Raw genomic sequence first — 27,138 nt, forward strand, 5'->3', positions numbered from 1 at the left:
CTTCTAGGAGACTTCTTTTCTGACAAGAGATGTGTGTGAGAGAGAGAATGGAATGGAATTCAGAGACTTTTGTTTCCTGAGAGGGATGAGAGAGAATGGAATGGAATGAAATGGAACTCAGCAGGTTTCTCTTCCCCACTTCCATTTGGTCTTCTAGCACACTTTTCTTGAGAGAGAGAGAGAGAGAGAGAGAGAGAGATGTTGATTATAACCTCCTTGGGGCTGAGAAGAATTGCTGCAAAACTGAGTTTTCTGAAGTGGACCATTAGACTTGTAAACAATTTAAAAATGATCTAGTAAAAAGAAAAGTCAAAGAAAAGCAAATAAAACATCCCCAGGAGGAAAACTAATTTGTTTAGTTTAATTTGTGTGCACTGTTTAATAGACTGCTAAATTGGCAAAATGGACTCCTAAATTGGTCACGCCCACCCAGCCATGCCCATCAGTCATATGCCCATCAAGCCACACCCATCCAGTCACATGACCACCCAGCCACTCTCACCTAGCCAGTCTGGCCCCCTGCCAGTCTAAGGGACCATGAAGTGGCCTCCTGTTCAAAAAGTTTGAGGACCCCTGAATTTGGAAGATAAACTTAAGATACAGAAGAATCTTGACAGATTTGAACAGTGGGCACTATACAACAAAATGCATTCTGAGTTGGAAGGGACTTTAAGATCTTCTAGTCCAATCCTCTGTTCAAGCAGGAAACCCTATACCAGTGATGGCAAACCTTTTTGCCATCACATGCCAAAAGCGGGGGAGGGGGGGGAGCGGGGTATGTGTGTGTCATGCGCATGTATACCCAAACCCATAATTCTTTGCGCCCTGCCCCGCATATGTGCGTGAAACCCCCTGTGCTCTCCCCGCTTTTTGGTGGGGAGAGCACAGTAGGTGGGCCCAGTAGGCCCATTTTTTGCTCTCCAGAGCCTCTCTAGCAGACTTGGGAAAAACAGCTTTCTCCATCCCCACCTTGGAGGCCCTCCGGAGGCCAGAAATAGCCTGTTAGTTGGAAAATGAGCAGTTTCCGGCCTCCGGGGGTGATGAGGAAGGCTGTTTTCGTCCTCCAAAGGCTCTTAGAGTGGCTCTGGAGCCTGGAGAGATCAAAAAACAGGCCTTCCAGTCCCACCAGAAGTTGGCAAACAGGTTGTTTCTGGCCTCCAGAGCAGTAGCGAAGGCTGTTCCCCCCACCCCCAGATACCTAGAAAGGTTCTGGAGCCTGGGGAGAGCAAAAAACGGACCTTCCTTTTCCTCTCCTTCCTCATACCTACTTCCCTTTCCTCTCCCCTACTCTTCTCCTCTTTCCCTCCTTTCTCACCTTCTCTCCTACTCTTATCCCCTAACTTATCTTCCTCTCCTTCTCCTTCCTTCCGTCCCTCTCTCTCCTTCACCTCCTCTATCTTACCTTCTATTCCTCTCTTCTTTCCTTCTTCCTTGTTGTATATTATTTCCCTTGTTTGGTATCCGAGGAACTCCAATCTTCTGATAATATATACTTCCTTTTCGGTTTCTTTTCTATTTTACCCAATCCATCATTTCATGGTTGTACCTTTATATCTATAATCTTCTCTTCTTCTTTTTTTTAAATTTGCATTTATATCCCGTCCTTCTCCGAAGACTCAGAGCGGCTTATACTATGTCAAGCAATAGTCTTCATCCATTTATATATTATATACAAAGTCAACTTATTGCCCCCAACAATCTGGGTCCTCATTTTACCTACCTTATAAAGGATGGAAGGCTGAGTCAACCTTGGGCCTAGTGGGGCTTGAACCTGCAGTAATTGCAAGCAGCTGCTATTAATAACAGACTGTCTTACCAGTCTGAGCCACAGAGGTCCTTCTTCATCCCCCCTCCCCCTTTTCCATCTATTTTGGTGATATCTGGGTTTCTATTTCTTCATTACCATTTTTCTCATTTCTTTTCCATTTATTAACATTATCTATTTATTGACTTTCATTTCTGTCTCTTTTCTAACAATACATACAATCTTTCCCATGTCTTGAAATACACCGATTCCTCTTTATCTTTTATTCTTAAAGTTAATCTATTCATTTCTGCACAATTTAAAATATTTTTTATTACTTCACCTTCTGATGGGATTCTCTCTAACTTCCAATTTTGGGCAAATACAAGTCTTGCTGCTGTTATTACATGGATAATTAAATACATTTCTTCTTTGCTATATCTTTCTGGCAAAATACCCAATAAGAAAATTTCTGGCTTTAATTCTAGTCTGGCTTTAACCATGTCTGCATTCTAAACTAATATTTTTTTATTCTATACATGTCCACCACATATGATAATATGACCCTGGCAGGGGTGAAATCTAAAAATTTTCCCTACCGGTTCTGTGGGCGTGGCTTAATTGGTGGGCGTGGCTTGGTGGTCAGATGGCTGGGTGGGCGTGGCCAATAACAATAAATAATAAAATAATAAACAAAGTATAAAAAAACAATAAGCGGTACAAAAAACCAACTTTCACACTTTACACACACACACAACACAACTGACTCACACACAATGTAAAAGCAGCTGCACTTCACACTTCACACAGCCACAAAAAGCTCAAAAACCAACTTTCACACTTTACACACACACAACACAACACATAATGTAAAAGCAGCTGCACTTCACACTTCACACAGCCACAAAAACCTCAAAAACCAACTTTCACACTTTACACACACACAACACAACTGACTCACACACAATGTAAAAGCAGCTGCAATTCACACTTCACACAGCCACAAAAAGCTCAAAAACCAACTTTCAACTTTACACACACACAACTGACACACACACACACAAAATGTCGCATACAGCTTTCTGAAATTTTGTGTGTTTGTGTAGTTAGAGTGAAACACTACAGAAACACACCAAATCTCAAAAAGCTGCACAAATATTTTATTTTATTATTTTATTTTATTTTATTGTGGACTTCAAATCCCAGAGCCAGCAAAGCCAGCCAACTGATTCACCGAGGAAATAGATTAGCTGAGCGATTGATTCTGTCTGGCTGAAACTGAAACTGCTTTCGGGCTGTGGCCATGTGTTCATCAGTAATCAGGTAAGTGTCTTGGAATCTCTACTGTTACTTGTAGAAAACATCTTTTCTACAGGTAAGAGTACAAGTAAGGTTCTGCTGATGAGGAACTCAGGTGAGATCGCCAGAGGAGACTTTAAATTTTTTTTTAAAGTTTAAAGTCTCTGCCGATCTCAGCTGAGGGGCGGGATCCTCAAAGGCTTTTTTTTTTACTGAAGCAAAACCGGCTTTTAAAAGTAAAAAAAAAACCCTCTGCAGATGGTGTGGCTCAGCAGAGGCAGGGGGGTGGGGCCAGGGATTTTTGCTACCGGTCCTCCGAACTAGCAGCCGCCATCGCTACCGAACACACGAGCCGGTCTGATCCGGGAGCATTTCACCCCTGGATCCCGGCAAATTCGAGCATTTATCTATACGATAAAATCGTTCAGCTTCGGGATGGATTGGATCAAAATTGGGTAGATCCAAGCGAGAGTTTCGAGACTCGTCTTGTTGAGACCGTTTGGGATAGTTTTGACCCTGTGACTCCCGAGGACATGGACAGGTTACTGGGAAGGTTGAATGCCACCACATGTTTACTGGACCCATGTCCCTCCTGGTTGGTGCTGGCCACGCAGGAGATGACACGAGGCTGGCTCCAGGGGATTACAAATGCTTCTTTGCGGGAGGGGATCTTTCCCGCTGCTTTGAAAGAGGCGGTGGTGAGACCTCTCCTCAAGAAGCCTTCCCTGAACCCAGCTGTTTTAGGAAATTACCGTCCAGTCTCCAACCTTCGTTTTACGGCGAAGATTGTAGAGAGTGCGGTGGCATGTCAATTACCCCAGTACCTGGATGAAACCGTCTATCTAGACCCGTTCCAGTCCGGCTTTCGACCCGGATACAGTACAGAGACGGCTTTGGTCGCGTTGGTGGATGATCTCTGGAGGGCCAGGGATAAGGGTTACTCCTCGGCCCTGGTCCTATTAGATCTCTCAGTGGCTTTTGATACCATCGACCATGGTATCCTGCTGCGCCGGTTGGAGGGTTTGGGAGTGGGAGGCACCGTTTATCGGTGGTTCTCCTCCTACCTCTCTGACCGGACGCAGACGGTGTTGACAGGGGGGCAGAGATCGACCCCGAGGCGCCTCATGTGTGGGGTGCCGCAGGGATCGATTCTCTCGCCTCTCCTGTTCAACATCTATATGAAGCCACTGGGTGAGATCATCAGTGGTTTTGGGGGGAGGTACCAACTGTACGCTGATGATACACAGCTGTACTTTTCCACCCCAGGCCACCCCAATGAAGCTATCGAAGTACTGTCCCGGTGTCTGGAAGTCGTACGGGTCTGGATGGGGAGGAACAGGCTCAAGCTTAATCCCTCCAAGACGGAGTGGCTGTGGATGCCGGCACCCCGGTAAGTCAGCTGCAGCCACGGCTGACTGTTGGGGGTGTCATTGGCCCCGATGGAAAGGGTGTGCAACTTGGGCGTTCTCCTGGATGGACGGTTGTCTTTCGAAGACCATTTGATGACCGTATCCAGGAGAGCTTTTTATCAGTTCACCTGATTCGCCAGTTGCACCCCTTCCTGGACCGGGATGCCCTATGCACGGTCACTCATGCTCTCGTGACCTCTCGCTTGGACTATTGCAATGCTCTCTACATGGGGCTCCCCTTGAAGAGCACCCGGAGACTCCAGTTAGTCCAGAATGCGGCTGCGCTGGTGATAGAGGGAGCGGTTCGGAGCTCCCATGTAACACCCATCCTGCGCAGACTGCACTGGCTGCCTGTTGTCTTCCGGGTGCGCTTCAAGGTATTGGTGACGACCTTCAAAGCGCTCCATGGCTTAGGACCAGGATGTTTACGGGACCGTCTACTGCCATCTTCTATCTCCCAGCGACTGGTGCGTTCTCACAGAGAAGGACTCCTTAGGGTGCCATCAGCCAAACAATGTCGACTGGTGGCCCCCAGGGGGAGGGCCTTCTCTGTGGGGGCTCCTACCCTGTGGAACGAACTTCCCCCTGGACTTCGCCAACTATCCGACCTTCGGACCTTTCGCCGCGAACTTAAAACCTATTTTTTCCGTTTAGCTGGACTGGCTTGATTTTAAAATTTTTAATTTGCTTTTATGGGTTTTAAATTTTTGTAAATTTTTATAGGGTGTTACTGTATTTTAAAATTTTTGGCCAATAATATTATATGTACTGTTTTCTTTGTATTTTATTCTGGCTGTGCACCGCCCTGAGTCCTTCGGGAGAAGGGCGGTATACAAATTAAATTATTATTATTATTATTATTATTATTATTATTATTATTATTATTATTATTATTATTATTATTATTATTATTATTATTATTTCTTCCAACATTTAGCTGATTTATCTTTATTTTTGACTATTTTTGCTAGTCTTTCTTGTGGTATGTGCCATCTATAAAGCATTTTATATAGGTTTTCCTTATATGCCGTTGCCATTGTCAATTTGTAATTCTTTTCCCATAGTTGTTGCCATTTCTCTAATTCTATTGCATAACCAAAATTTTTCACGCATGTTATCATTGTTTCTTTTACTTCTTCATCTTTTAGTCTAACTTGCAATAGGTAATTATACAATTTTTTAATCATTTTTTCATCCTTTCCAGTCAGTATCTGATCCAACTCTGATTCCCCCAAATTAAAACCATATCATTTCAAGTCTTTATCATATCTTGATTGTATTTGCAATCTTGTGTACTAATCAGTCTCAATCCCTTGTTTTTCTAATTCTTGCTTCTGTTTTAACCCTCCCTTCTCAGTTAAAATGTATTTACAACACACAATATTGTTCATATTAATCATATTCGGATGTGTCAATGCTTCTATTGTTGAAAGCCACATTGATATTTCCATATAGTGTTTTTCTTTCACTCTTTCCCATTTTGTTAACAACACAATGTCTCTAAAAGTATCCATGTATCCTATTTTTGGCATACCAGAAGAAAGCATGCCAACCTAGTTGCAAATCATGTCCTTCCAAAGTCAATAGTCTTGTATTTCTCAATAAAATCCATTCTTTAACCCAGGTTAACATCGCTGCTTGGTGAAAAAATTCCCAGTTTGGTAGGCCAAATCCTCCTCTAGTCTTAGAGTCTTGAATCAGTTTAATATTATTTGTTAAAATTTTAATATATTAAAATATAATTTAATATAATATAATATTCTTGCTTTTTTTCCTTGCCATATATATTTCCACATCATCTTATTCAAAGTCTCAAAATATTTCTTCTCCAATTTTGTCGGAATTGTTTAAAAGAAGAACAAAATTCTCGGCAGTACATTCATTTTAACTAACGCTATTCTTCCCCTTAAGGATAGTTGCAAATTTTCCATTTTTCCAAATCTATTTCAATTTGGTTCCTCAATTTGTAGTAGTTATCTTCCTTCAATGTAATACATCCTGAAGTTAATTGAATGCCCAGGTATCTCACTTCCTTCACTATTTGAATATCTAAGTTCTGCATTAGTTGCTTCTTTTGTTTTTATTTCATGTTTTTGATTATTATTTTAGTTTTATCTTTATTTATTTTCAATCCTGCTACCTTTCCATATCCCTCTGTTTGTTGCATTAACTTTAAACCCGTTTCCATTGGTTCTTCCATAATGAATAGTAAATCATCCACAAATGCTTGTAGCTTGTATTCTTCTTTTTTAATTTTCATTCCTTTTATTTCTTTATCTTGTCTTATTTTTCTATTTAAAACCTCTAACATCAAGATAAATAACAATGAAGATAACGGACATCCTTGTCTAGTTCCTTTTCTGATATCTACTTTTTCTGTCATTTTGCCATTTATTATTACCTTTGCCGATTGATCTTTATATATAGTCTTAACCACGTTTACAAATCTAACCCCAAAATCCATCTTTTGTAATTGTGTAATCATAAATTCCCAATTCACATTATCAAATGCTTACTGCGCATCTAAAAATAACACCACCATTTGTTTTTCTGGATGAGCTTCATAATATTCCAATGTATCCAATATGATTCGTATATTATCTCTAATTTGTCTTTTAGGTAGAAAACCATTTTGATCTGATTGTATAAATTCATTCAACAACCTCTTCAGTCTTTCCGCCATAATTGATGCAAATATTTTATAATCTGCATTTAATAATGAAATTGGTCTATAATTCTTTATTTGTTGCAGGTCTGATTCTTCCTTTGGTATAAGAGTTATATATGCCTCCATCCATGACTTCAGTGCCTTGGCTTCTATTAGTAAATCACTGAATACTTGTAGCATTTTATCACTTAATATATCTTGCAATTCTTTATACAATTCTGCTGGTAATCCATCTGGCCCCGGGGTTTTTCCATTTTTCTGTCTTTTAATCCCCTCTATCAATTCCATCATTGATATTCTTTCTTCTAGTGCTTTTCTGAATTCCTCTGATATTTTAGGAATCTTTGCTTTTTCCAGATATTGTTCTATTTTCTCTTCTGATATCTGTTCTTGTTGGTATAGTTTCTTGTAATATTCCTCAGTTATTTTTTTCTTTTCCTCATTTCGATAGCATATCTTTCCATCTTGGTCTAACAGTTGTGTTATTAATTTCTTTTCTTTTTCTTTTTTCATTTTGTATGCCAACCACCTTCCTGGTTCATTTGCATTTTCAAAAAAAAAATTGCTTTGTTGATTTTATTTTTCTGGCCAAATCTTTATTTTCAATTTGTGTTTTTTCAAATCCATTAAGTTTTAAATTTTTTTGTCTTGTGGATTTTTTTGTAAATCTTTCTCTAATTTCTTATATTCTTTCTCTATTTCCCTTTGTATTTGTTTATTCTGTTTATTTCTTTTCCCTGCATAAGTCATTGCCAAACCTCTTATATATGCTTTACTGGTGTCCCACACATTTTGCAATGATGTATCTTCTTTTCTATTCTCTTTGAAAAAAAAAGTCAGTTCTTTTTCCATGTATTGCATAAAAAATTTTTCATTTAGTAAGCTTTGATGTCCATCTCATTTTTTTTCTTTGGCCTTTCCATACCATCATTATCGGGTTGTGGTCTGCCCATATATTTGTCTCTATCTCAACCTTGTCTATCTTAGATATTAGATCTGTAGACATCCACATCATATCTATTCTTGACCATGACATATGCCTATTTGAATAAAATGTATATTGCCTTTCTTTTAAATTTCTCTTTCTCCAAGCATCTTGTCAACTTAATTCATCTACCATTGTGTAGAAAGTTTTTGGGAGTGTTTTCCGTGGTTTTTTACTCATTTTTGTAGATTTATAGTCCAGTTCATTATACACTATTGCATTATAATCTCTCATTATACAAATATTTTCATATTCATATTCTAATATTTTTCTATGTAATTTTGCATAAAATTCTTCTTGATTATTATTCGGAGCATATATTCCTACAAGTAATATTTTTTTATAATTCATTACAATTTCTACCATTAATACTCTTCCCTCCTCTTCTTAAAGCAGAGCTGCTTAACTCATTCTTTGCATTAGTCTTCACATAAAAAGAAGATATAGCCCAACCTACCAAAAACATAACTGTAAAAGACAGACTTGAAATAAAAATTAGAATAAGCAAGAAAATGGTTAAAGAACACCTGTCTGATAAATCACCAGGGCCTAATGGATTACATCTCAGAGTTATGAAGGAGCTGGCAGATGTTATCTCATAACCATTGTACCATATCTTTAGAAAATCCTGCAGCACTAGGAAACTACCAGAGGATTGGAAAAGGGTTGATGTGGTTCCCATCTAAAAAAAGGGGGAGAGAACAGACCCAGGAAACTACAGACCAATCAGCCTAACATCAATACGTGGGAAGACACTGGAAAAAATAATTGAAAAAAAGCAAGCACGGGTTTGTTAAAAACAGATCATGCCAAATTTATCTTATTTCATTCTTTGACAAAGTAACTAAATTAGGAGACCAGTGAAATGCTGTGGATATAATATATTTAAACTTCAGCAAGACATTTGACAAAGTAGACCACAACCTACTTCTTGGTAAGCTAGAAAAATGTGGAATAGACAACATCACCACCAGATGGATTTGTAATTGGCTGATAAAACGTTCTCAACTAGTAGTTTTAATGGTACTACATCTACAGGGAAGTAAGTAAGCAGTGGGGTACCACAAGGTTCTGTCTTAGCTCCAGTACTTTTCAATATCTTCATAAATGACTTAGATGAGAGAATAGAAAGGGAACTCATCAAATTTACAGATTACATTAAACTGGCAAGAACAGTCAACACCCCAGAAGACAAGCTCAGGATCCAAAAAGATCTTGACAGACTTGAACAATGGGCCCTATCCAGGGATGAAATGCTACCAGTTTGGTCTGGTTTGCCCGAACTGGTAGTAATAAATGTAAAAAAAAAAAAGTTCCAACGATCAGCTGAGTGACACGCGATTGTTGGAACTTTTTTTTTTTACTCTTTAGGCATTTTTTTACTACTGGTTCTCCGGAACCGGTAGTAAAAAATGCTTTAAAAAGGTAAAAAAAAAAATGCTCCAACGATTGCATGCCTCAGCTGTGATCGTCAGAACCTTTTTTTTACCTTTTAAAAACATTTTTACTACCTATTTGGGCGAATAGGTAGTAAAAATGCTTTTAAAAGGTAAAAAAAAAGGCTCCAGCGTGCTTCAGCTGTGATCATCGAAGCCTTTTTTTATTTTTTAACAGCATTTTTAAAATATCTATTTACCCAAATAGATTAAAAAAATGCTTTTAAAAGGTAAAAAAGCTCAGACGATCACAGCTGAGGCATGCGATCGTCGGAGCTTTTTTACCCTTTAAAAGCATTTTTAACTACCTATTCGCCTGAATAGGTAGTCAAAAAATGCATTAAAAAAAGTAAAAAAAGGCTCCGACGATCACAGCTGTGGTGCACGATTGTCAGAACCTTTTTTTTACTTTTTTAAAGCATTTAAAAAATGCTTTAAAAAAAGTTTAAAAAAGAGGCTCCGACGATCGCACTCCAACTGATCACCCCCCTTGCACGCTGTTCTACTTACCTTCCTTCCCATGCTTCCTTTTGGCGTGCACTGCATGTGCGCACCTTGCATTTGGCGTGTGGTGTACAGTGCACATGCACAGCCACCAAACTGGTAGTAAACCAGTTCAGATTTCACCACTAGCCCTATCCAATAAAATGAAATTTAATGTGGAAGAAAGCAAGGTTTTACACCTGGGCAAGAAAAACCAAAGGTATAAATTGTCAGGTCCCATGTATTTCTATTGGGACACTGGCATTCTGGTGGGAGGGGGGATGATTGGAGGGATCTCTATGAAGTTTCTGTTTCTATTTACTGCTTGGAGAGATCTCTATATTAAGGTTCTGTTTCCTGCATTGCTGTGCTGTGAGTTTCTGTTTTCTGCATTGCTATATAGTGGGAGGGGCTTTGTTTGCACTACTTTAAATTGCTGTTTTTAGGTAGGGAAATTTAGTTCCTGCCTAGACCTCTTGCTATCACAATCCTTTCAATAAAAGCTCCTTTTGGAACAACTTCAGTTTCAAGAGTCCTGCTTTCTTAAGAAGATTGGAGAGGCAAGACCTTACATTAGGCAGCAACTATAGTAAAAAAAATGCTTTAAAAAAGTAAAAAAAAAAAGGTTCTGACAATCAGCTGTGACAATAAGCTGTGCCATGCAATCGTTGGAACTTATTTTTTTACTACCTATTGCCTGAACCGGTATTATTGTGTAAAGTGTGATAGTTTGTTTTTGAGCTCTCTATGACTCTGTGAGATTCCTGCTTGTTGCAGGGGCCATTTTGTGTGAAGTCCACCTGCTTTTGCATTGTGAGTCAGTTGTGTAGATTTTGTGTTATTTTTGTGTAAAGTATGATAGTTGGTTTTCCTGGTCACATGACCAAGCCACACCCACCCACTCATATGACCACCAAGCCATGCCCACAGGGAAAAAAGTGAGACTTAAAGCATTGCTAGATTTGGGGTGCACGAGAAGTCTAATAAGCCGGTCGCTGGTCAGGGAACTGGGCATTCAACTAAGGCCACTAAAAACCCCAGTCTCATTTTGCCAACTTGATGGCTCCATTGCAGGGGGCGCCCCGGCCAAGTTTGCCACTGAACCACTCGAACTAACGATGGCAAATCACTCCAAAACCACTGCTTTTATTGTGACACCAGGGATGGACTGGCGCCTAGTTCTTTTTGGAACAACTTCAGTTTTAAGAGTCCTGCTTTCTTGGGAAGATTGGTGAGGCAACACATTACACAAGTTCAGATTAGGCAAAACTTGAGTCAAAAACAGTAACTGAGAGGGACCTTGAAGTCCTAGTGGACGATCACTTAAACCTGAGTCAGCAGCAAGCGGCAGCAGCCAAAAACCCTAATACAATTCTTGATTGTATAAATAGAGGTATAAAATCAAAATCACGTGAAGTACCACTTTATAAAACCTTAGTAAGACCACACCTGGAATATTACATCCAGTTTTGGTCACATTACAAAAAAAATGTTGAAACTCTGGAAAAAGTACAAATATGAGCAACTAAGATGATTAAAGGCCTGGAGACTAAAACATATGAAGAATTATTGCAGGATTTGGGTTTGGCTAGTCTAGAGAAAAGAAGGACTGGGGAGACATGATAGCAGTATTCCAGTATTTGAGAGACTACAACAAAGAGGAGCGGATCAATTTGTTTTTCAAAGCACTAGGGGGCAGGACAAGAAAGAATGGATGAAAACTAATCAAAGAGAAAAGCAACCTGGAATTAAGGCGAAACTTCCTAACAGTGAGGACAATTAACCAGTGGAACAGCTTGCTTTCAGATGTTGTGGGTGTTTCATCACTGGAGGTTTTTAAGAAGAGACTGGACAGTCACTTGTCTGAAATGGTATAGGATTCCCTGCTTGAGCAGGGGGCTGGACTAGAGGACCTTCAAGGTCTCTTCCAGCTCTATTCTGATTCTGTCCTTCTATTAATGCAACTTAGTAGTGCATTGAGTTTTTTTGGTTGCTGCTGCAGCACACTGCTGGCTCATATTTAAATAATTATCTATTAAGATTCCAAGATCCCTCTCCAAAGTACTGTTCTTGAGCCAGGTTTCACTTAATCTGTACCTGTATAACTGGTTTTTCTTGTCTAAATGTAAAGAACCTTACTTTTCTCAACACTGAATTTGTTGGATAGGGCTGTGTTGTCTGTCAAGATCCATTTGGATCTTGAGCCTATCATCTGGGGTGTTCGCTGTTCTTTCTAGCTTAGTGTTGTCTACAAATTTGACAAGTTCCCCTTCTAATCTCTCATCTAAATCATTTATGAAAATATTGAAGAATACGGCATCTAAAAGGGAATCTTGTGGTACCCCACTGCTTACTTTTCTCCATGTAGGTGTAATTCCATTAAAGGCTACATATAGAAGGGTATTTGTTAGCCAGTTAAAAATCCATATAATGGTGATGCCGTCTATCCCACATTTTTCTAGCTTACCAAGTAGTAGGTTGGGTTCTACTTTGTTAAATGCCTTACTGAAATCCAAGTATACTATGTCCACTGCATTTTGCTGATCCACTAAGCCACTTTGTCAAAAAATGACATAGTTTTGTTTGGCATGAGTCTGACAAACTCCTGTTGGTTGTAACTTTGCTTGTAGGAAATAAGATGTGTTCACAGATCTATCTGTTGCTTATCTTTTCCTGGATCTTCCCAGGTACTGATGTCAGGCCGATGGACCTATAATTTCCTGAATGTTTTTTTATATTTTTTGAAGATGGGAATTACATCAGCTCTTTTCCAGTCTTCTGGTAGTTCCCCAGTTCTCCAGGATCTTTGAAAGATATGGTTCAATGGTTCTGAGATCACGCCTGCCAGCTTCTTTAGAACTCTAGGATGTAATCTGTCAGGTCTCCGAGATTTGAACTCTTCTAGAGCGGACAGGTGTTCTCTTACCATTTACAAGAAGAATAGAATTTATTGGCCAAGTGTGATTGGACACACAAGGAATTTGTCTTGGTGCATATGCTCTCAGTGTACATAAAAGAAAAGATACGTTCATCAAGGTACAACATTTACAACACAATTGATGGTCAATATATCAATATAAATCATAAGGATTGCCAGCAACAAGTTATAGTCATACAGTTATAAGTGGAAAGAGATTGGTGATGGGAACTATGAAACGATTAATAGTAGTGCAGATTCAGTAAATAGTCTGACAGTGTTGAGGGAATTATTTGTTTAGCAGAGTGATGGCCTTCGGGAAAAAACTGTTCTTGTGTCTAGTTGTTCTGGTGTGCAGTGCTCTATAGCGTCGTTTTGAGGGTAGGAGTTGAAACAGTTTATGTCCAGGATGCAAGGGATCTGCAAATATTTTCACGGCCCTCTTCTTGATTCGTGCAGTATACAGGTCCTCAATGGAAGGCAGGTTGGTAGCAATTATTTTTTCTGCAGTTCTAATTATCCTCTGAAGTCTGTGTTTTTCTTGTTGGGTTGCAGAACCGAACCAGACAGTTATAGAGGTGCAAATGACAGACTCAATAATTCCTCTGTAGAATTGGATCAGCAGCTCCTTGGGCAGTTTGAGCTTACCGAGTTGGCGCAGAAAGAACATTCTTTGTTGTCCTTTTTTAATGATGTTTTTGATGTTAGCTGTCCATTTGAGATCTTGCGATATGATAGAACCCAGAAATTTGAAGGTTTCTACTGTTGATACTGTGTTGTCAAGTATTGTATTTTCTTGCCTATTTTAATTTGTATTCCTAATCTCTCTTTTACAGTTATGTTTTGGGCTAAGCAGCACTGCTTTCTCTCTACTGCCTACTGCCTTGCCATCTTCTCTTTCTCAGTTGGCGAACAGTTCTCTTCGCCAACTGTTTACTAGACTTTTTTCTTGTTATTTATATGTTGAAAGAAATTATTTTTATTAACTTTGACTTTCGTTGCAAGTCTTTATTCATTCTGAGCCTTTGCTTTCCTGACTTCGTCTTTGCAAATTTAGGCTATTTGTTGATATTCTGCCTTACTTACGTGTTCCTCTTTCCATTTTTTATATTTATTATTTTTGTCTTTCAGTTTATCAGTGAGGCCCTTGAGAAATTATGCTGGATTTCCTGTTTTTCTTTCTAGATTCTTAGGCAAGAAAAACTAAATGCACAGATATAGAATAGATAGTACCTGGCTCAACAATAGTAATGTGAAAGGAAACTAGGTGTCCTAGTGGGCCATCACTTAAGTATGAGCCAACAGTGTGCTGCAATTGCCCAAAAAAATCAAACCAAAATGAGGTCTTAGATTATCCATCTACAGAGGGATAATATCAATATCATGTGAAGTGATAATACCCCTTTAAATTGCACTGGTGAGACCACATTTGGAATATTGCATCCAGTTCTGGTCACCATGATACAGAAAAAAGATGCTGAGACACTTGAAAGAATACAGAAAAGAACAACAAAGATTATTATAGGACAACTAGAGGCTAAACTGTATAATGAATACTTGAGAGAACTATATTACGTCTAATTTAACAAACAGAAGGACTAGTGGGTGACGTAATTTATTTATTTGTAGCCCATCTTTATTATATGTACAAATAACTCAAGGCAGTGAATATATCCAACACATATTATTCCTCCTATTTTCTCCACAATAACAACCCTGTGAGATGAGTTGGATTAAGAGTGTGACTAGACAAAAGTCACCCAGCTAGCTTTCATGGCTAAGGTGGGACTAGAATCAATCTCTTGCTTTCCAGTCTGGTGCCTTAACCAGTAGATCAAACTAGCTCTTGATAGAAGTCTTCCAGTACTTGAAGGCCTATCACAAAGAAGAGAGTGTCAATCTATTCTACAAAGAACCTGAGGGCAGGACAAGAAGTAACAGGTGGAAACTTACCAATGAGAGATCCAACCTAGAACTAAGCAGAAATTTCCTAACTGTGAGAATGATTAATCAATGGAATGGCCTTGCCTTCAAAAATTATGGGTGTTCCATCGGTAGAGGTTTTCAAGAAGAGACTGGACAACCATATGTCCAGAATGGTATAAAGTATCCTAGTTGGGCAGCAGGGTGGGTTACAAGACCTCATGGTCCCTTCCAAACTTGTTATTCTATATTCTATAACTCTAATTGCAACTTCCACATTTTCCCTTGTTCTGTGACATGCTCCTGCCAGCAACAGTTTAACCAGTTTAAGACCTTTGAATTTTGTAAAATTCAAAAGAGGTTGGAGTTGATCCACTCCACTGCATCTTTATCAGTTCCGCTCACAACCGGACAACAGTTATAGGAGAGGGAAGGCATTGGAATGTAAGGGAGGCCTGGGAGGGAAATTTGAATGCCAGCTGGCATGCATCTGAAACCAAAGATTGAGAAGTCTGAGCAACTGGCCGCAGCAACAAAGGAGTGAGTGAGAGATGTCCTGTACCAGGAGCCAAAGACCCACTGGGCAACAAATGTGGGCATGGCAGCCGAGCCAAAGACCCCTTTTTCCCTTCTTGGATCAATGTGGTCTGAGGCGGGCAAGTGGAAAGCGAAATGGCTAGCAGAACGGGACAACCCCGCTGAGTGGAAGCTCCCAATCACCGGCTGCAGCCTGTTCATGGAACAGTTGAGGGAGGGATTCATGCTATGGCAACACTGAGAGGCACAACCACCATCTGTTGTGTCTTGCCCGCCCTCAGAGCAGCCGGGGCCTTCTTACCTGCTCCCCAACACTGAGGAATGTATGCCTTCCGGCCCAAGTCCTGGCTCCATGCCCCCACAAACTGCAGAAGAAGGAGCATCTCCCTGCCCCAGCCCTGACTCCATGCCCAGGCAAACGGAGCAGCTAGACCCCTCCCCCTCCTCCACAGCAGGTGAGCCTGAGGAGGGTTTACTCCCAAGAACAGCTGATTGGAGTGACCCTCGCATCAGAAGATTGGAGAGGCGGAGGCAACAGAGGGAAGGGAGGGGCAGGCCTTAATGAGTGCTGAGTCATGGAGCCACACCCCATGGCCTATATAAAGGAGCTACTTTCTGGCAGTCTCTGAGTCAGGCAAAAGTCAAACTTATCTTGCTGAAGTCACTTACTGGTCTCCTGCCTGCTCTGAGGACTTTGCTAGGACTTTGGGCAGAGCTGCAGAGGCAAGCCTGATTCGGATTTCCCGGACCCAGCCGTCAGCGGAGGAGTGGGACACGACATCTTGCCTGACTCCTCACACATCTACAAGATGGATCAGCAACAGCTGGCGCTGATTGTGCAGCAGCTACAAACAGACAACCAGCAACTGCAACAGCAAGTCGCCCAGCTGACTGCTCAACTGGCTGCTGGGAATGCCCCAGCAGTCCAACCTCCTCCTCCTCCTCCTCCTCAGTGCCACAGCCCGGTACCGGTGCCGGAGAAGTTCTCAGGACGGATGGAGATGTTCCCGGCCTTCATGGCCCAGTGCCAGACCTACATGGCAATGCGGCCGGGGGACTTTCCAGATGACCGGGCCAGGGTGGCCTTCGTGATGAACCTGTTGTCTGGCCAGGCTGCGCAGTGGGCCACGCCCTTGGTGCTCAGGGACAGCCCCTTGCTGGCGGACAACCAGGGGTTCTGGGGGCAACTACGCCTGATGTATGAAGACCCTGTGCGGGCCCAGACGGCTGCCTGGCACCTCGGAGAGATCCAACAAGGGCCCCGCCCCCTCCGGGAGTACATCACGGAATTCCGGTTGCTGTGCCATGATTCGGACTGGAACGACACGGCACTAGCGGACGCATTCAAGAGGGGCCTTTCGGAAGAGCTCCAGGACGAGCTGGCTCGGGTGGAGGTGCCGCGGACCCTCGTTGACCTGGTGCCCCTCTGCCTGCGCCTCGACACCCGTCTCCAGCAACGCCCGTCCTGTCGCCGCCCGCAACCGTCAAAGACCGTTGCCCTCCCTCGACCCGTGCCGACCCCGTCCCGGGCCACCCCGCGCTTCGTGGCCGCCGCCGAGGAGCCCATGGAGTTAGGAGCGGCCAGGCCTCGCCTGACGGCCCAGGAGCGGAGCCGGAGGCGCCAAGGGGGGCTGTGCTTGTACTGTGGGGAGCCCGGCCATTTCGCCGCCGCATGCCCCAGGAAGCACGGCGGAGCACGTACGCCCGTCCCCGAATCCCGGCCTGGCCAGTCGGGAAACGGGGCAGGCCCGGCCCAGGGGAAACCCTAGGCCGGGCACGGACCAAGCCCCCGCCAGACATGGCCGACGTGGACCCTGGGCCCCCTCGGCACCTGATTTTGGACACCCGGGTGTGGGTGGGTGACCGGCCGGAAGGGATCCCGGCACACGCGCTGGTGGATTCAGGGGCCACCACGAACTTTATGGACCGGGCCTTCGTGGACCATTTTGGTGTCCCCTTGGTTCCGGTAGACCCTCCGATGAGCGTCGAGACCATCGACGGGAGGGAGCTGGTGGCCGGACCCATTAACCTCGCCACGCAGCCCTTGCGCCGCCATCGGGGACCACGAGGAGGCGATTCGCTTCTACGTGACAGCGGACCTCCACTTCCCAGTGATCCTCGGACTGGCCTGGCTGCGGACGCACGACCCTCAGGTGGCCTGGTCGCGGAACGCCATCTCGTTTCCCAGCCTGCAGTGTGTCGACCACATCCGCCACACCTGCGCCGGCCAGGACGTCTTCACCCCGGCCGTCGCCGTGCCCCCAGAGCTGCAGGACTTCGCTGACGTCTTCAGCGAAAAGGAGGCGGACCGCTTACCCCCGCACCGGCCCTACGACTGCCCCGTGGACCTGCAACCCGGCGCCCCGCTGCCCACGGGACGCCTGTATTCCATGTCCGAGCCCGAGTTGGCCGCCCTCAGGGACTTTCTGGACAAAAATCTGGCCCGAGGGGTCATACGCCTTCAAGTCCCCTCTGTCGGCCCCGGTCCTCTTCGTAAAAAAGAAGACGGGGGATTTGCGCCTGTGTTGCGACTACCGCCGGCTGAACGCCATCACGGTGCGGAATCGCTACCCCCTGCCGCTCATCCCGGAGCTGATGGACCGGCTGCGGGAGGCCTCCATCTTTACCAAGCTCGACCTCCGGGGGGCCTACAACCTGGTGCGGATGCGTGAAGGGGACGAGTGGAAGACGGCGCTCGCACCCGCACGGACACTACGAGTACACGGTCATGCCGTTCGGGCTGACCAACGCCCCCGCCGTCTTCCAACATTTTATGAACGATGTGTTCCGGGACATGTTGGATCGGTTCGTGGTGATCTACCTGAACGACATCCTGGTCTACTCCCGGTCCAGGGAAAGTCACCTCCAGCACCTCCGCCTGGTCCTGCAGCGCCTGCGGAGCACCAGCTCACGCCAAGCTGGAGAAGTGTTTTTCCTCCGTCGTCCATTGAGTTCCTCGGGCACATCCTCTCACCCGAGGATCGCCATGGACCCGCAAGGTGGAGGCCCTGAGCAGCTGGGAAGCCCCGCGTCGGGTGAAGGATGTCCAGCGGCTGCTGGGCTTCGCCAATTACTATCGGACCTTCATCCCGGGCTTCGCCACGCTGACGGCTCCGCTCACCCAGCTCCTTCAGAAGAAGGTCCCGTTCCGGTGGGGTCCCCCGCAGGAGGAAGCCTTCACGGCTCTCAGGAAGGCTTTCGTCACGGAGCCCATCCTGCGACATCCCGACCCGCACCGGTCTTTCGTGGTGGAGACGGACGCCTCCAACGTCGCCCTCGGAGCGGTGCTGCTACAGGCCCCGGCGGATGGCGGCACTCTTTTTCCCTGCGCGTACTCCTCGCGGAAGCTCAACCCTTCCGAGCGCAACTATACCATCTGGGAAAAGGAGTTGCTGGCTATCAAGGCCGTGTTCGAGGCGTGGCGGCACCACCTGGAGGGAGCCCGGCATCAGGTGGAGGTCCGAACGGACCATCGGAACCTCGAACATCTCACCACGGCTCGGAAGTTGAACCAGCGGCAGATCCGGTGGTCGCTGTTCTTTGCCCGGTTCAACTTCCGCGTCACCTATATCCCCAGTGGCCACAACCGGAGGGCGGACGCCCTGTCCAGTAAGCCAGAGTACCTGAGCGCCCAAGACCCTCTTCCTCCACGGACCGTACTGCCGGCGGAAGCCTTGGCCGCCGCCCGGGAACCGGTGGACTTACGGGCCCGGGTGCGAGAGGCGCAGCGCCAAGACGCCTGGTCTCAGCAGCGGCGAGCGGAGGCGGGCCCCAAGTCTCCGTGGACATTGGAAGACGACGTACTCAAGTTCCGGGGGCGGTTGTATGTGCCCACGGGGCCGCTCCGGTCCCTCGTCCTGACCCAGTGCCACGACAACCCTGCCGCGGGCCATTTCGGGTTTTTCAAGACTCTCAACCTGGTAACGCGGACCTTCTGGTGGCCCCGGGTGCGGCATGATGTCCATGCCTATGTGACGTCCTGCGTGCCGTGCCGGCAAGCCAAGGCCGCCACGGGGCCCCTCGGTCTCCTCCAGCCCTTGCCGACTCCTGACAGACCCTGGCCGGCGATTTCCATGGACTTCCTGACGGACCTGCCGCCGTCCTCGGGGTTCACCACGGTGCTGGTGGTGGTGGACATGCTCACCAAGATGGCACACTTCATCCCGTGCCGCGGGCTGCCCACCGCCACCAAGACAGCCCATCTCTTCTTGCAGCACGTCTTCCGCCTCCACGGCCTGCCGGACAGGGTGGTGTCGGACCGTGGGGTGCAGTTCACGGCCCGCTTTTGGAAGAGCCTGATGGCCGCATTGGAGGTGCAGGTGTGCCTGTCGTCGGCGCACCATCCGGAGACCGACGGCGGGACGGAAAAGGTCATCGGCGTCCTGGAACAGTACCTCCGGTGCTTCGTGAACCAACAGCAGGACAACTGGGCCGATTACCTGTCCCTAGCGGAGTTCGCATTCAACAACTCCCAACACACCTCCACCCAGACCACCCCGTTCCTGGCCAACTTGGGGTACCATCCGCGGCTCTTCCCTCTGGCGCCCCCGGACTCCCCGGTTCCCGAGACACAGTCCTTTCTCTCCGAGTTGCACGCGGTCCAGCAGATGGTGCGTCGGCAGCTGAATCGGGCGAAGGAGGACTACAAGCGGGTCGCCGATCGTTCCCGACGGGCAACACCCCCACTGGTGGTCGGAGACCGCGTGTGGCTCTCCACAAAGCATCTCCCGTCCGACCGGCCGGCGAAGAAACTGGACCACCGGTTCATCGGTCCGTTCCCCGTCGAGGCGGTCATCAATCGGGTGGCCTACCGATTGACCCTGCCGCGTTCCATGCGGATCCATCCGTCTTCCATCGGTCCTTGCTGGTCCCTGAGGCCCCGTCTCCCCTTGGCGCCGGCGCCACCCATCGCTGTCGGCGAGGACGGGCGGAGGAGTACAAGGTGCACAGCATACGCGACTCCCGCTGGCTGAAGGCGCTTCCAATACCTGGTTGCGTGGCAAGTGCGGGACCGAGTTCACCTGGGTCAACGCCCGACGCCCACGCCCGGACCTGGTGCGGGCCTTCCACGAGCAGAACCCGGCCCGACCGCATCCCGATCGTCAGCCCCGGGGGAAGGGCCCTGCGGTGAGGGATAGTGTTGTGTCTTGCCCGCCCTCAGAGCAGCCGGGGCCTTCTTACCTGCTCCCCAACACTGGGGAATGTATGGCTTCCGGCCCAAGTCCCGGCTCCAAGCCCCACAAACTGCAGAAGAAGGAGCATCTCCCTGCCCCAGCCCTGACTCCATGCCCAGGCAAACGGAGCAGCTAGACCCCTCCCCCTCCTCCACAGCAGGTGAGCCTGAGGAGGGTTTACTCCCAAGAACATCTGATTGGAGTGACCCTCGCATCAGAAGATTGGAGAGGCGGAGGCAACAGAGGGAAGGGAGGGGCAGGCCGTAATGAGTGCTGAGTCATGGAGCCACACCCCACGGCCTATATAAAGGAGCTACTTTCTGGCAGTCTCTGAGTCAGGCAAAAGTCAAACTTATCTTGCTGAAGTCACTTACTGGTCTCCTGCCTGCTCTGAGGACTTTGCTAGGACTTTGGGCAGAGCTGCAGAGGCAAGCCTGATTCGGATTTCCCGGACCCAGCCGTCAGCGGAGGAGTGGGACACGACACCATCAGTGGGCCAGGAGTTGTGAAACCCCTGGTGATCCTGGCTACTGCTCCCCCCTATTCTTCAGCCGGCTACAGCCAAACCCTGGCACAGGTGTAAACAGTCTTCGCCACTCCTTCTCCATTGCAGCTGGCAGCACTGATGGCCCCTGCCACAGTCAGGGTTACAGCACAAGTAGCCATGGTTGGAATCTCAGCACCAGGGGCGGCAACTGGAATTCCGCCCCAGGGATTTGTCCTGGTATGGGAGGAATGCCACTCCCCCAGTGGCCTGTTTCAATGGGCGCCCAAGTTACCTAGCCCATTTCCTGGCTCAAGCCTGATACCACATGGATTACATTACCACATACATTATGAAGCAATGTACCCAGATGATATGGCCTGGGTCCATGTCATCACAGTCAACCTGTGTTGACTGTGTTGGTGTTGTTGCATGATAAAAATGCCACCGACCTGGATGACCTTGACGTCTTCATGCAAGCCCTGCAAGAGTGGTTTGAAGACCCCATGGTGGCCCAGCACTGAAGCCCATATCCATACCCTGAAACAGGGGAAGCAACTGGAGTACATTCAAGATTTCTGCTGCCTAGCCAGTCACTTGGGAGACTGATCTGCCATTTCCAAGAGGGATTGAACAAGAAACTGAAACAGAATTGCCTACTCCGGGGGGGGGGGGTGCCACGTAACCTGCGAGCATGGGACTATGTGGCCATTGAGGTTGAGATCGACCTGATGGGAATTCCACGAACATTGGCTAGCAGAGAAGCAAGTGGTTCCTAGAAGAGGAAAAGGGCCTCCATCCAGAGGAGGAAGACCCACCAGAACCTTGGTGGCTGCTTTTGCTGAAGAAAGGAGGGCACCGAGCCTCCTAGTGTCTTGCACCATGACTAATGACTGCTACCCCACCTCCGAGCCAACTGAAGAATTGTTGTTAGTTGCGAAGTTGTATCTGACCCATTATGACCCCATGGACAACGTTCCTCCAGGCTTTCCTGTCCTCTACCATCCATTTAAGCTCACATCTACTGCTGCAGTGACTCCATCCAGCCACCTCATTCTCTGTCATCTCCTTCTTCTTTTGCCCTCAGTCTTTCCCAGCATTAGTCTCTTCTCCAGTGAATCCTTCCTTCTCATTAGGTGGCCAAAGTATTTCAGTTTCATCTTCAGGATCTGGCCTTCTAAAGAGCAGTCAGGGTTGATCTCCTCTAGGAGTGACAGGTTTGATTGCCTTGGGACTCACAGGAGTCGTCTCCAGCACCAGAGTTCAAAGGCCTCAATTCTTTGGCGCTCAGCCTTTCTAATGGTCCAACTTTCACAGTCATACATTGCAACTGGGAAAACCATAGCCTTGACTGTACGCACTTTTGTTGGCAGGGTGATGTCTCTTCTTTTTAGTATGCTGTCTAGATTTGCCATAGCTTTCCTCCCCAGGAGCAAGTGCCTTTTAATTTTTTGGCTGCAGTCCCCATTTGTGGTGATCTTGGAGCCCAGGAAAACAAAATCTGTCTCTACCTCCATTTCTTCCCCATCTATTTGACAGGAATTGAGAGGGCTGGATGCCATGATCTTAGTTTTCTTAATGTTGAGTTTCAAGCCAACTTTTGCACTCTCCTTCTTCACCCGCATCAAGAGGCTCTTTAGTTCCTCTTCACTTTCTGCCATTAAAGTGGTATTATCTTAAAGTGATAATATCAACAATCTGCATATCTGAGATTGTTGATATTTCTCCTGGCAATCTTAATTCCAACTTTTGATTCATCTAGCCCTGCCTTTCTCATGATGTGCTCTGCATATAAGTTAAATAGGCAAGGCAAAAATATACAGCCTTGCTGGACTCCTTTCCCAATTTTGAACCAATCAGTGGTTCCATGTCCAGTTCTCACTGTTGCTTCTTGAGCCGCATATAGGTTTCTTAAGAGACAAATACGATGGATTGGTATGACCATCTCTTTAAGAACTTGCCACAATTTGTTGTGATCCACACAATCAAAGGTTTTAGCATACTCAATGAAACAGAAGTAGATATTTTTCTGGAACTCCCTAGCTTTCTCCATGATCCAGCGTATGTTGGCAATTTGATCTCTACTTCCTCTGCCTCTTGTTTTGTCTGTACTTCTGGTAGTTCTCAATCCACATACTAACGTAGGATTTTAAGCATAACTTTATTAGCATTTGAAATGAGTGCAGTGGTGCGATAGTTTGAACATTCTTTGGCATTGCCTTTCTTTGGAATTGGAATGTAAACTGTTCAGTTTTCCAAATTTGCTGGCAAATTGAGTGTAGCACTTTTACTGCATCGTCTTTTAAGATTTTGAATAGCTCAGCTGGAATAATGTCACCTCCACTAGCTGCTCAGATTTCCTAAGGCCCATTTGACTTCACGTTATAGGATGTCTAGTATATTATGTCCACATTATTTCACTGGTCTACTAATTTAGTCACTATGTTGAGGAATGAAATAAGATAAGTTTGGCATGATCTGTTTTTAACAAACCCATGCTAACTGCTCGTTATTACTTTACTCGTTTCTAGATGTTGGCAGATCTATTTTTTTATTATCTTTTTCAGTATCTTCCCAGGTATTGATGTTAGGCTGATTGGTCTGTAGTTTCCTAGGTCGGTTTTTCCCCCTCTTTGAAGATCAGCTCTTTTCCAGTCCTTTGGTAGTTCCTGGTGCTCCAGGATTTTTGAAAGACATGGTACAGTGGTTCTGAGATGCCAGTGGTACAGTGGTTCTGCCAGCTTCTTTAGAACTCTGGGATATAATCCGTCAGGTCCTGGTGATTTGATTTGAATGCATCAATTCATCTCCACATTCGCGCAAATAACCCTACTGATCATGAATTTATTGAAGATGAAAGGGGAAGCCAAGCTTGCTTCAGAGTTTTACTTGGAGTTGGGGTTTTTTCTGGAACACTGACACTCAGTTCATCCTGAACTGGTCACTCAAGTGCCAAGCCGCTGTTGTGGTCCGCCAGCAGCCTGCGGATCTGGCAGCGGAGTCGGACAGTGAGGAAGCTGGGGAGGACAATGGGCCAGTCCTGAAGTCAGGGGAAGGCCCGGACGAGGGATCTGTGCCGGAGCCAGAGATGGGCCAGGGCCATCTGGGAACAATGTGTGGACTTTGGAGCCTCCAGAGGCAGACAGCAGAGAAGCAGAGGAACAGGAGGAGCCTGTTCCTAGTGCACGTATGAGAAGAGCTGCCAGAAGGCAAGAGCAGCTGAAACAAAAAGGACGACTCGGGAGTAAGGGCAGAAAATGATTGGCCACACATTAAAAAAAGGAAGATTTGGGTCTTCGGATATGTCCTCATGATTGCCAAAATCCACGTTCTCGAGGTACAGGTACCGAAGCATCCAATTTTCCAAGCGCATAGTCCACGAATGGTTTCCAAGTCTTCCAGAAAATATCTTCTTTATACACACCACTTCTAATTTTAATATCACATGTCATTTTATCATTTATGGCTAATTTCCACATTTCAGAATTCCACTCTTCTATTCTAAAAATCACATCTAATTTCCAATATCTAGCTATTATAATTCTACCTATTATAATCATAATTTTAATCAATTCTTTTTCATATTTTGTTAATTCTATTTCCTTAATTACCAACAATAATATAGTTTCCACTCTCAATATTATTACTTTCCCCATCATTTCAAATATCATTTTCTCCAATTGTTGCCAAAACTTTTTAACCTTGTCACATTTATACCACATATGTTCATAAGTCCCCAATTCCATCTCACATCTCCAACATTTTTTACTAATTTTTTTATCCATTTGTGACAATCTTACTGGAGTCAAATACCATTTCCAAACAACTTTATAATTATGCTCTTTAATCCTTATAGATAAAGTTCTCATAATTCTACTATTCCAATTCACATTCCAATCTGACTCTGGTATTTCAATATTAAGATCTTTTTCCCAATTTGTCCTCATCACTCTTTGTAATTTTTCATCAGAATTTATAATCTTATAAACCCTACTAACGAGTCCCTTTAGCCCAATTTCATCTTTCATAATCCGAGATACTAAATATTCAAATTCAGTTTCACATCTATTTATCGAATAATTTTCCCTTAATTTTTTTGTCCATTTTTCTATCTGTATTTTTTCAAACCAACTTAACCCTAATTTTTCAATAATTTCTTTATTCCTCCTTTCATTTTCCATAACTTTTATCCAATCTCTAATAATTTCTATATTTTCCTCTTTAATCACTTCATTACGTTTTATATTATTTTTAATCGGCCAATTTCCAATTGTCTACCCCAAAAGATTATATCCGAATTAAAATTTTAACAAATTTATTCCACATTTTTACTTAATCCCTTTAACCAATAACTTCTAATTACACATTTTGAGTTTGCTTTATCTAAAACCACCTTGATCCAAATTTCTATATCCCTTAACTCTAAGTCTCTCCAATAGTTATCTTCACCTTTAAATATTTTTACCACTATCCGGATACCATACGCACAGTAATAATTAAATAATTTGGGGATTCCTAATCCACCTTCCTTTTGATTTTGATACCACATTTTCTTCACTAATCTAGGTCTTTTGCCACCATTACAAAATTTGTCCAATTTTTTCTGGTATCCTTCAATATCTTTCTCTGTCAAATTTAGCGGTAGCATCTCGAATAAAAAGTTGAACTTGGGCAGCAACATCATCTTACACATTGCAATTCTACCAAACCAAGACAACTTTAACATTTTATATTTGTCTATCTTCTTCTCAATTTCATTAATCACCACATCATAATTAAGTTTTTTCAATTCTTTAACCTTGAGTGAAAGCACTATACCCAAATATTTCAATGTATTTTAATCCTTATCCCAAATTGCTCTTGCATATTCTCAGACTCATTACCATTACTATCCATCAATAATTCTGACTTTGACCAATTTACTTTCAGACCTGTCATTTCCTCAAATTCTTTCAAATGCTTATATATCTTTTTCAGGTCTTTCTCTACATTTTTCAAAATAATTAAAGTATCATCCATACAAATTTATCTTATACCCCTTATATCCTTCTAATTCTTCATCTTTTTCTATCATTTTTGTCAAAATTTCCATAGCTAATAAAAATAATGTTGGGGACAAGGGACATCCTTGTCTCGTACCTGCTTCTAATTTTATCTCTTCAGTTAATATTCCATTCACCTTCACTCTTGCACTGCTTTTTTGGTACAATTTTGAAATAACATGTATAAACTTATTACCAAAACCTAAAGCCTCCACAATTACTTTAATAGTTTCCCATTGTACAGAATCAAAAGCTTTAAAAATATCCAATGATACTATACCAATTTTATCACCGTTATATTCAGCTACATCTATAATATTTAATACTCTTCTAACAATATCACTCATGTATCTACCCTTCACAAAACCTACTTGGTTGTAACTTATATATCTATCTATAAATCTATTTAATCTATTACTTATAATAGCAGTAAATATCTTTGCATCCTGATTAATTAAAGAAATGGGCCGATAGGACTCAATCCTTTCTAAATCTTTATCTGGCTTAGGAATTAGGGTATCACCGTTCTATTCCATGACGAAGGTACTTCTCCACCATGTAATATTCCATTAAATAATTTTTGCAATCTTGGTATTATTAATTCTTTAAATTCTTTATAGAACTCAGCAGGTAATCCATCCTCACCTGGAGCTTTCCCTAATTTTATTTTTTGTATAATTCCATTAATCTCATCTTGTGTTATATCTTCTTCCATCAATTCCTTATATGTTTGATCAATTTTCACCACATATTTTTTAAATAGCTTTGCAATTTTCCCCGATTAACTGGTTTCTTTGAATATAGATTCTGAAAAAAATTTCTAACCACTTCACATTTCTCTAATTTTTTATAACATCTTATACCTCTGTCATCTATCAAGGCTCCAATTTCTCTCTTCTCTCTTTTATTTTTCGCCATCTTTGCCAATAACTTAGAATTTCTATTACTAAATTCAAAAAAATTCCTATTTAAATATCTCAAATTTCTTTTTACTAACTCTGTATCCTCTTCTATCATTTTATTTCTTAAAATATTAA

General features: G+C 44.2%; 1 protein-coding gene across 8 annotated transcripts in view; it reads right to left on the minus strand.

Moving 5' to 3' along the window:
- CARM1 (coactivator associated arginine methyltransferase 1) overlaps positions 1-27,138 on the minus strand; it is a 146,992-nt gene that overhangs the window by 38,036 nt on the left and 81,818 nt on the right. The window contains exon 13 of one of the 8 annotated variants that reach the window (XM_058171173.1): positions 9,942-14,816. The exons of the other annotated variants lie outside the window; for them this stretch is intronic. Within the exon in view, the coding sequence (XP_058027156.1) occupies positions 14,687-14,816 (130 nt within the window). The 3' untranslated portion in view covers positions 9,942-14,686. Of the gene's footprint in view, positions 1-9,941; positions 14,817-27,138 lie in introns of those variants that run through there. 8 annotated transcript variants of the gene reach the window in all.

This window comes from Ahaetulla prasina, chromosome 2 (assembly GCF_028640845.1).
Source record: "Ahaetulla prasina isolate Xishuangbanna chromosome 2, ASM2864084v1, whole genome shotgun sequence".
NCBI lineage: Eukaryota > Metazoa > Chordata > Lepidosauria > Squamata > Colubridae > Ahaetulla > Ahaetulla prasina.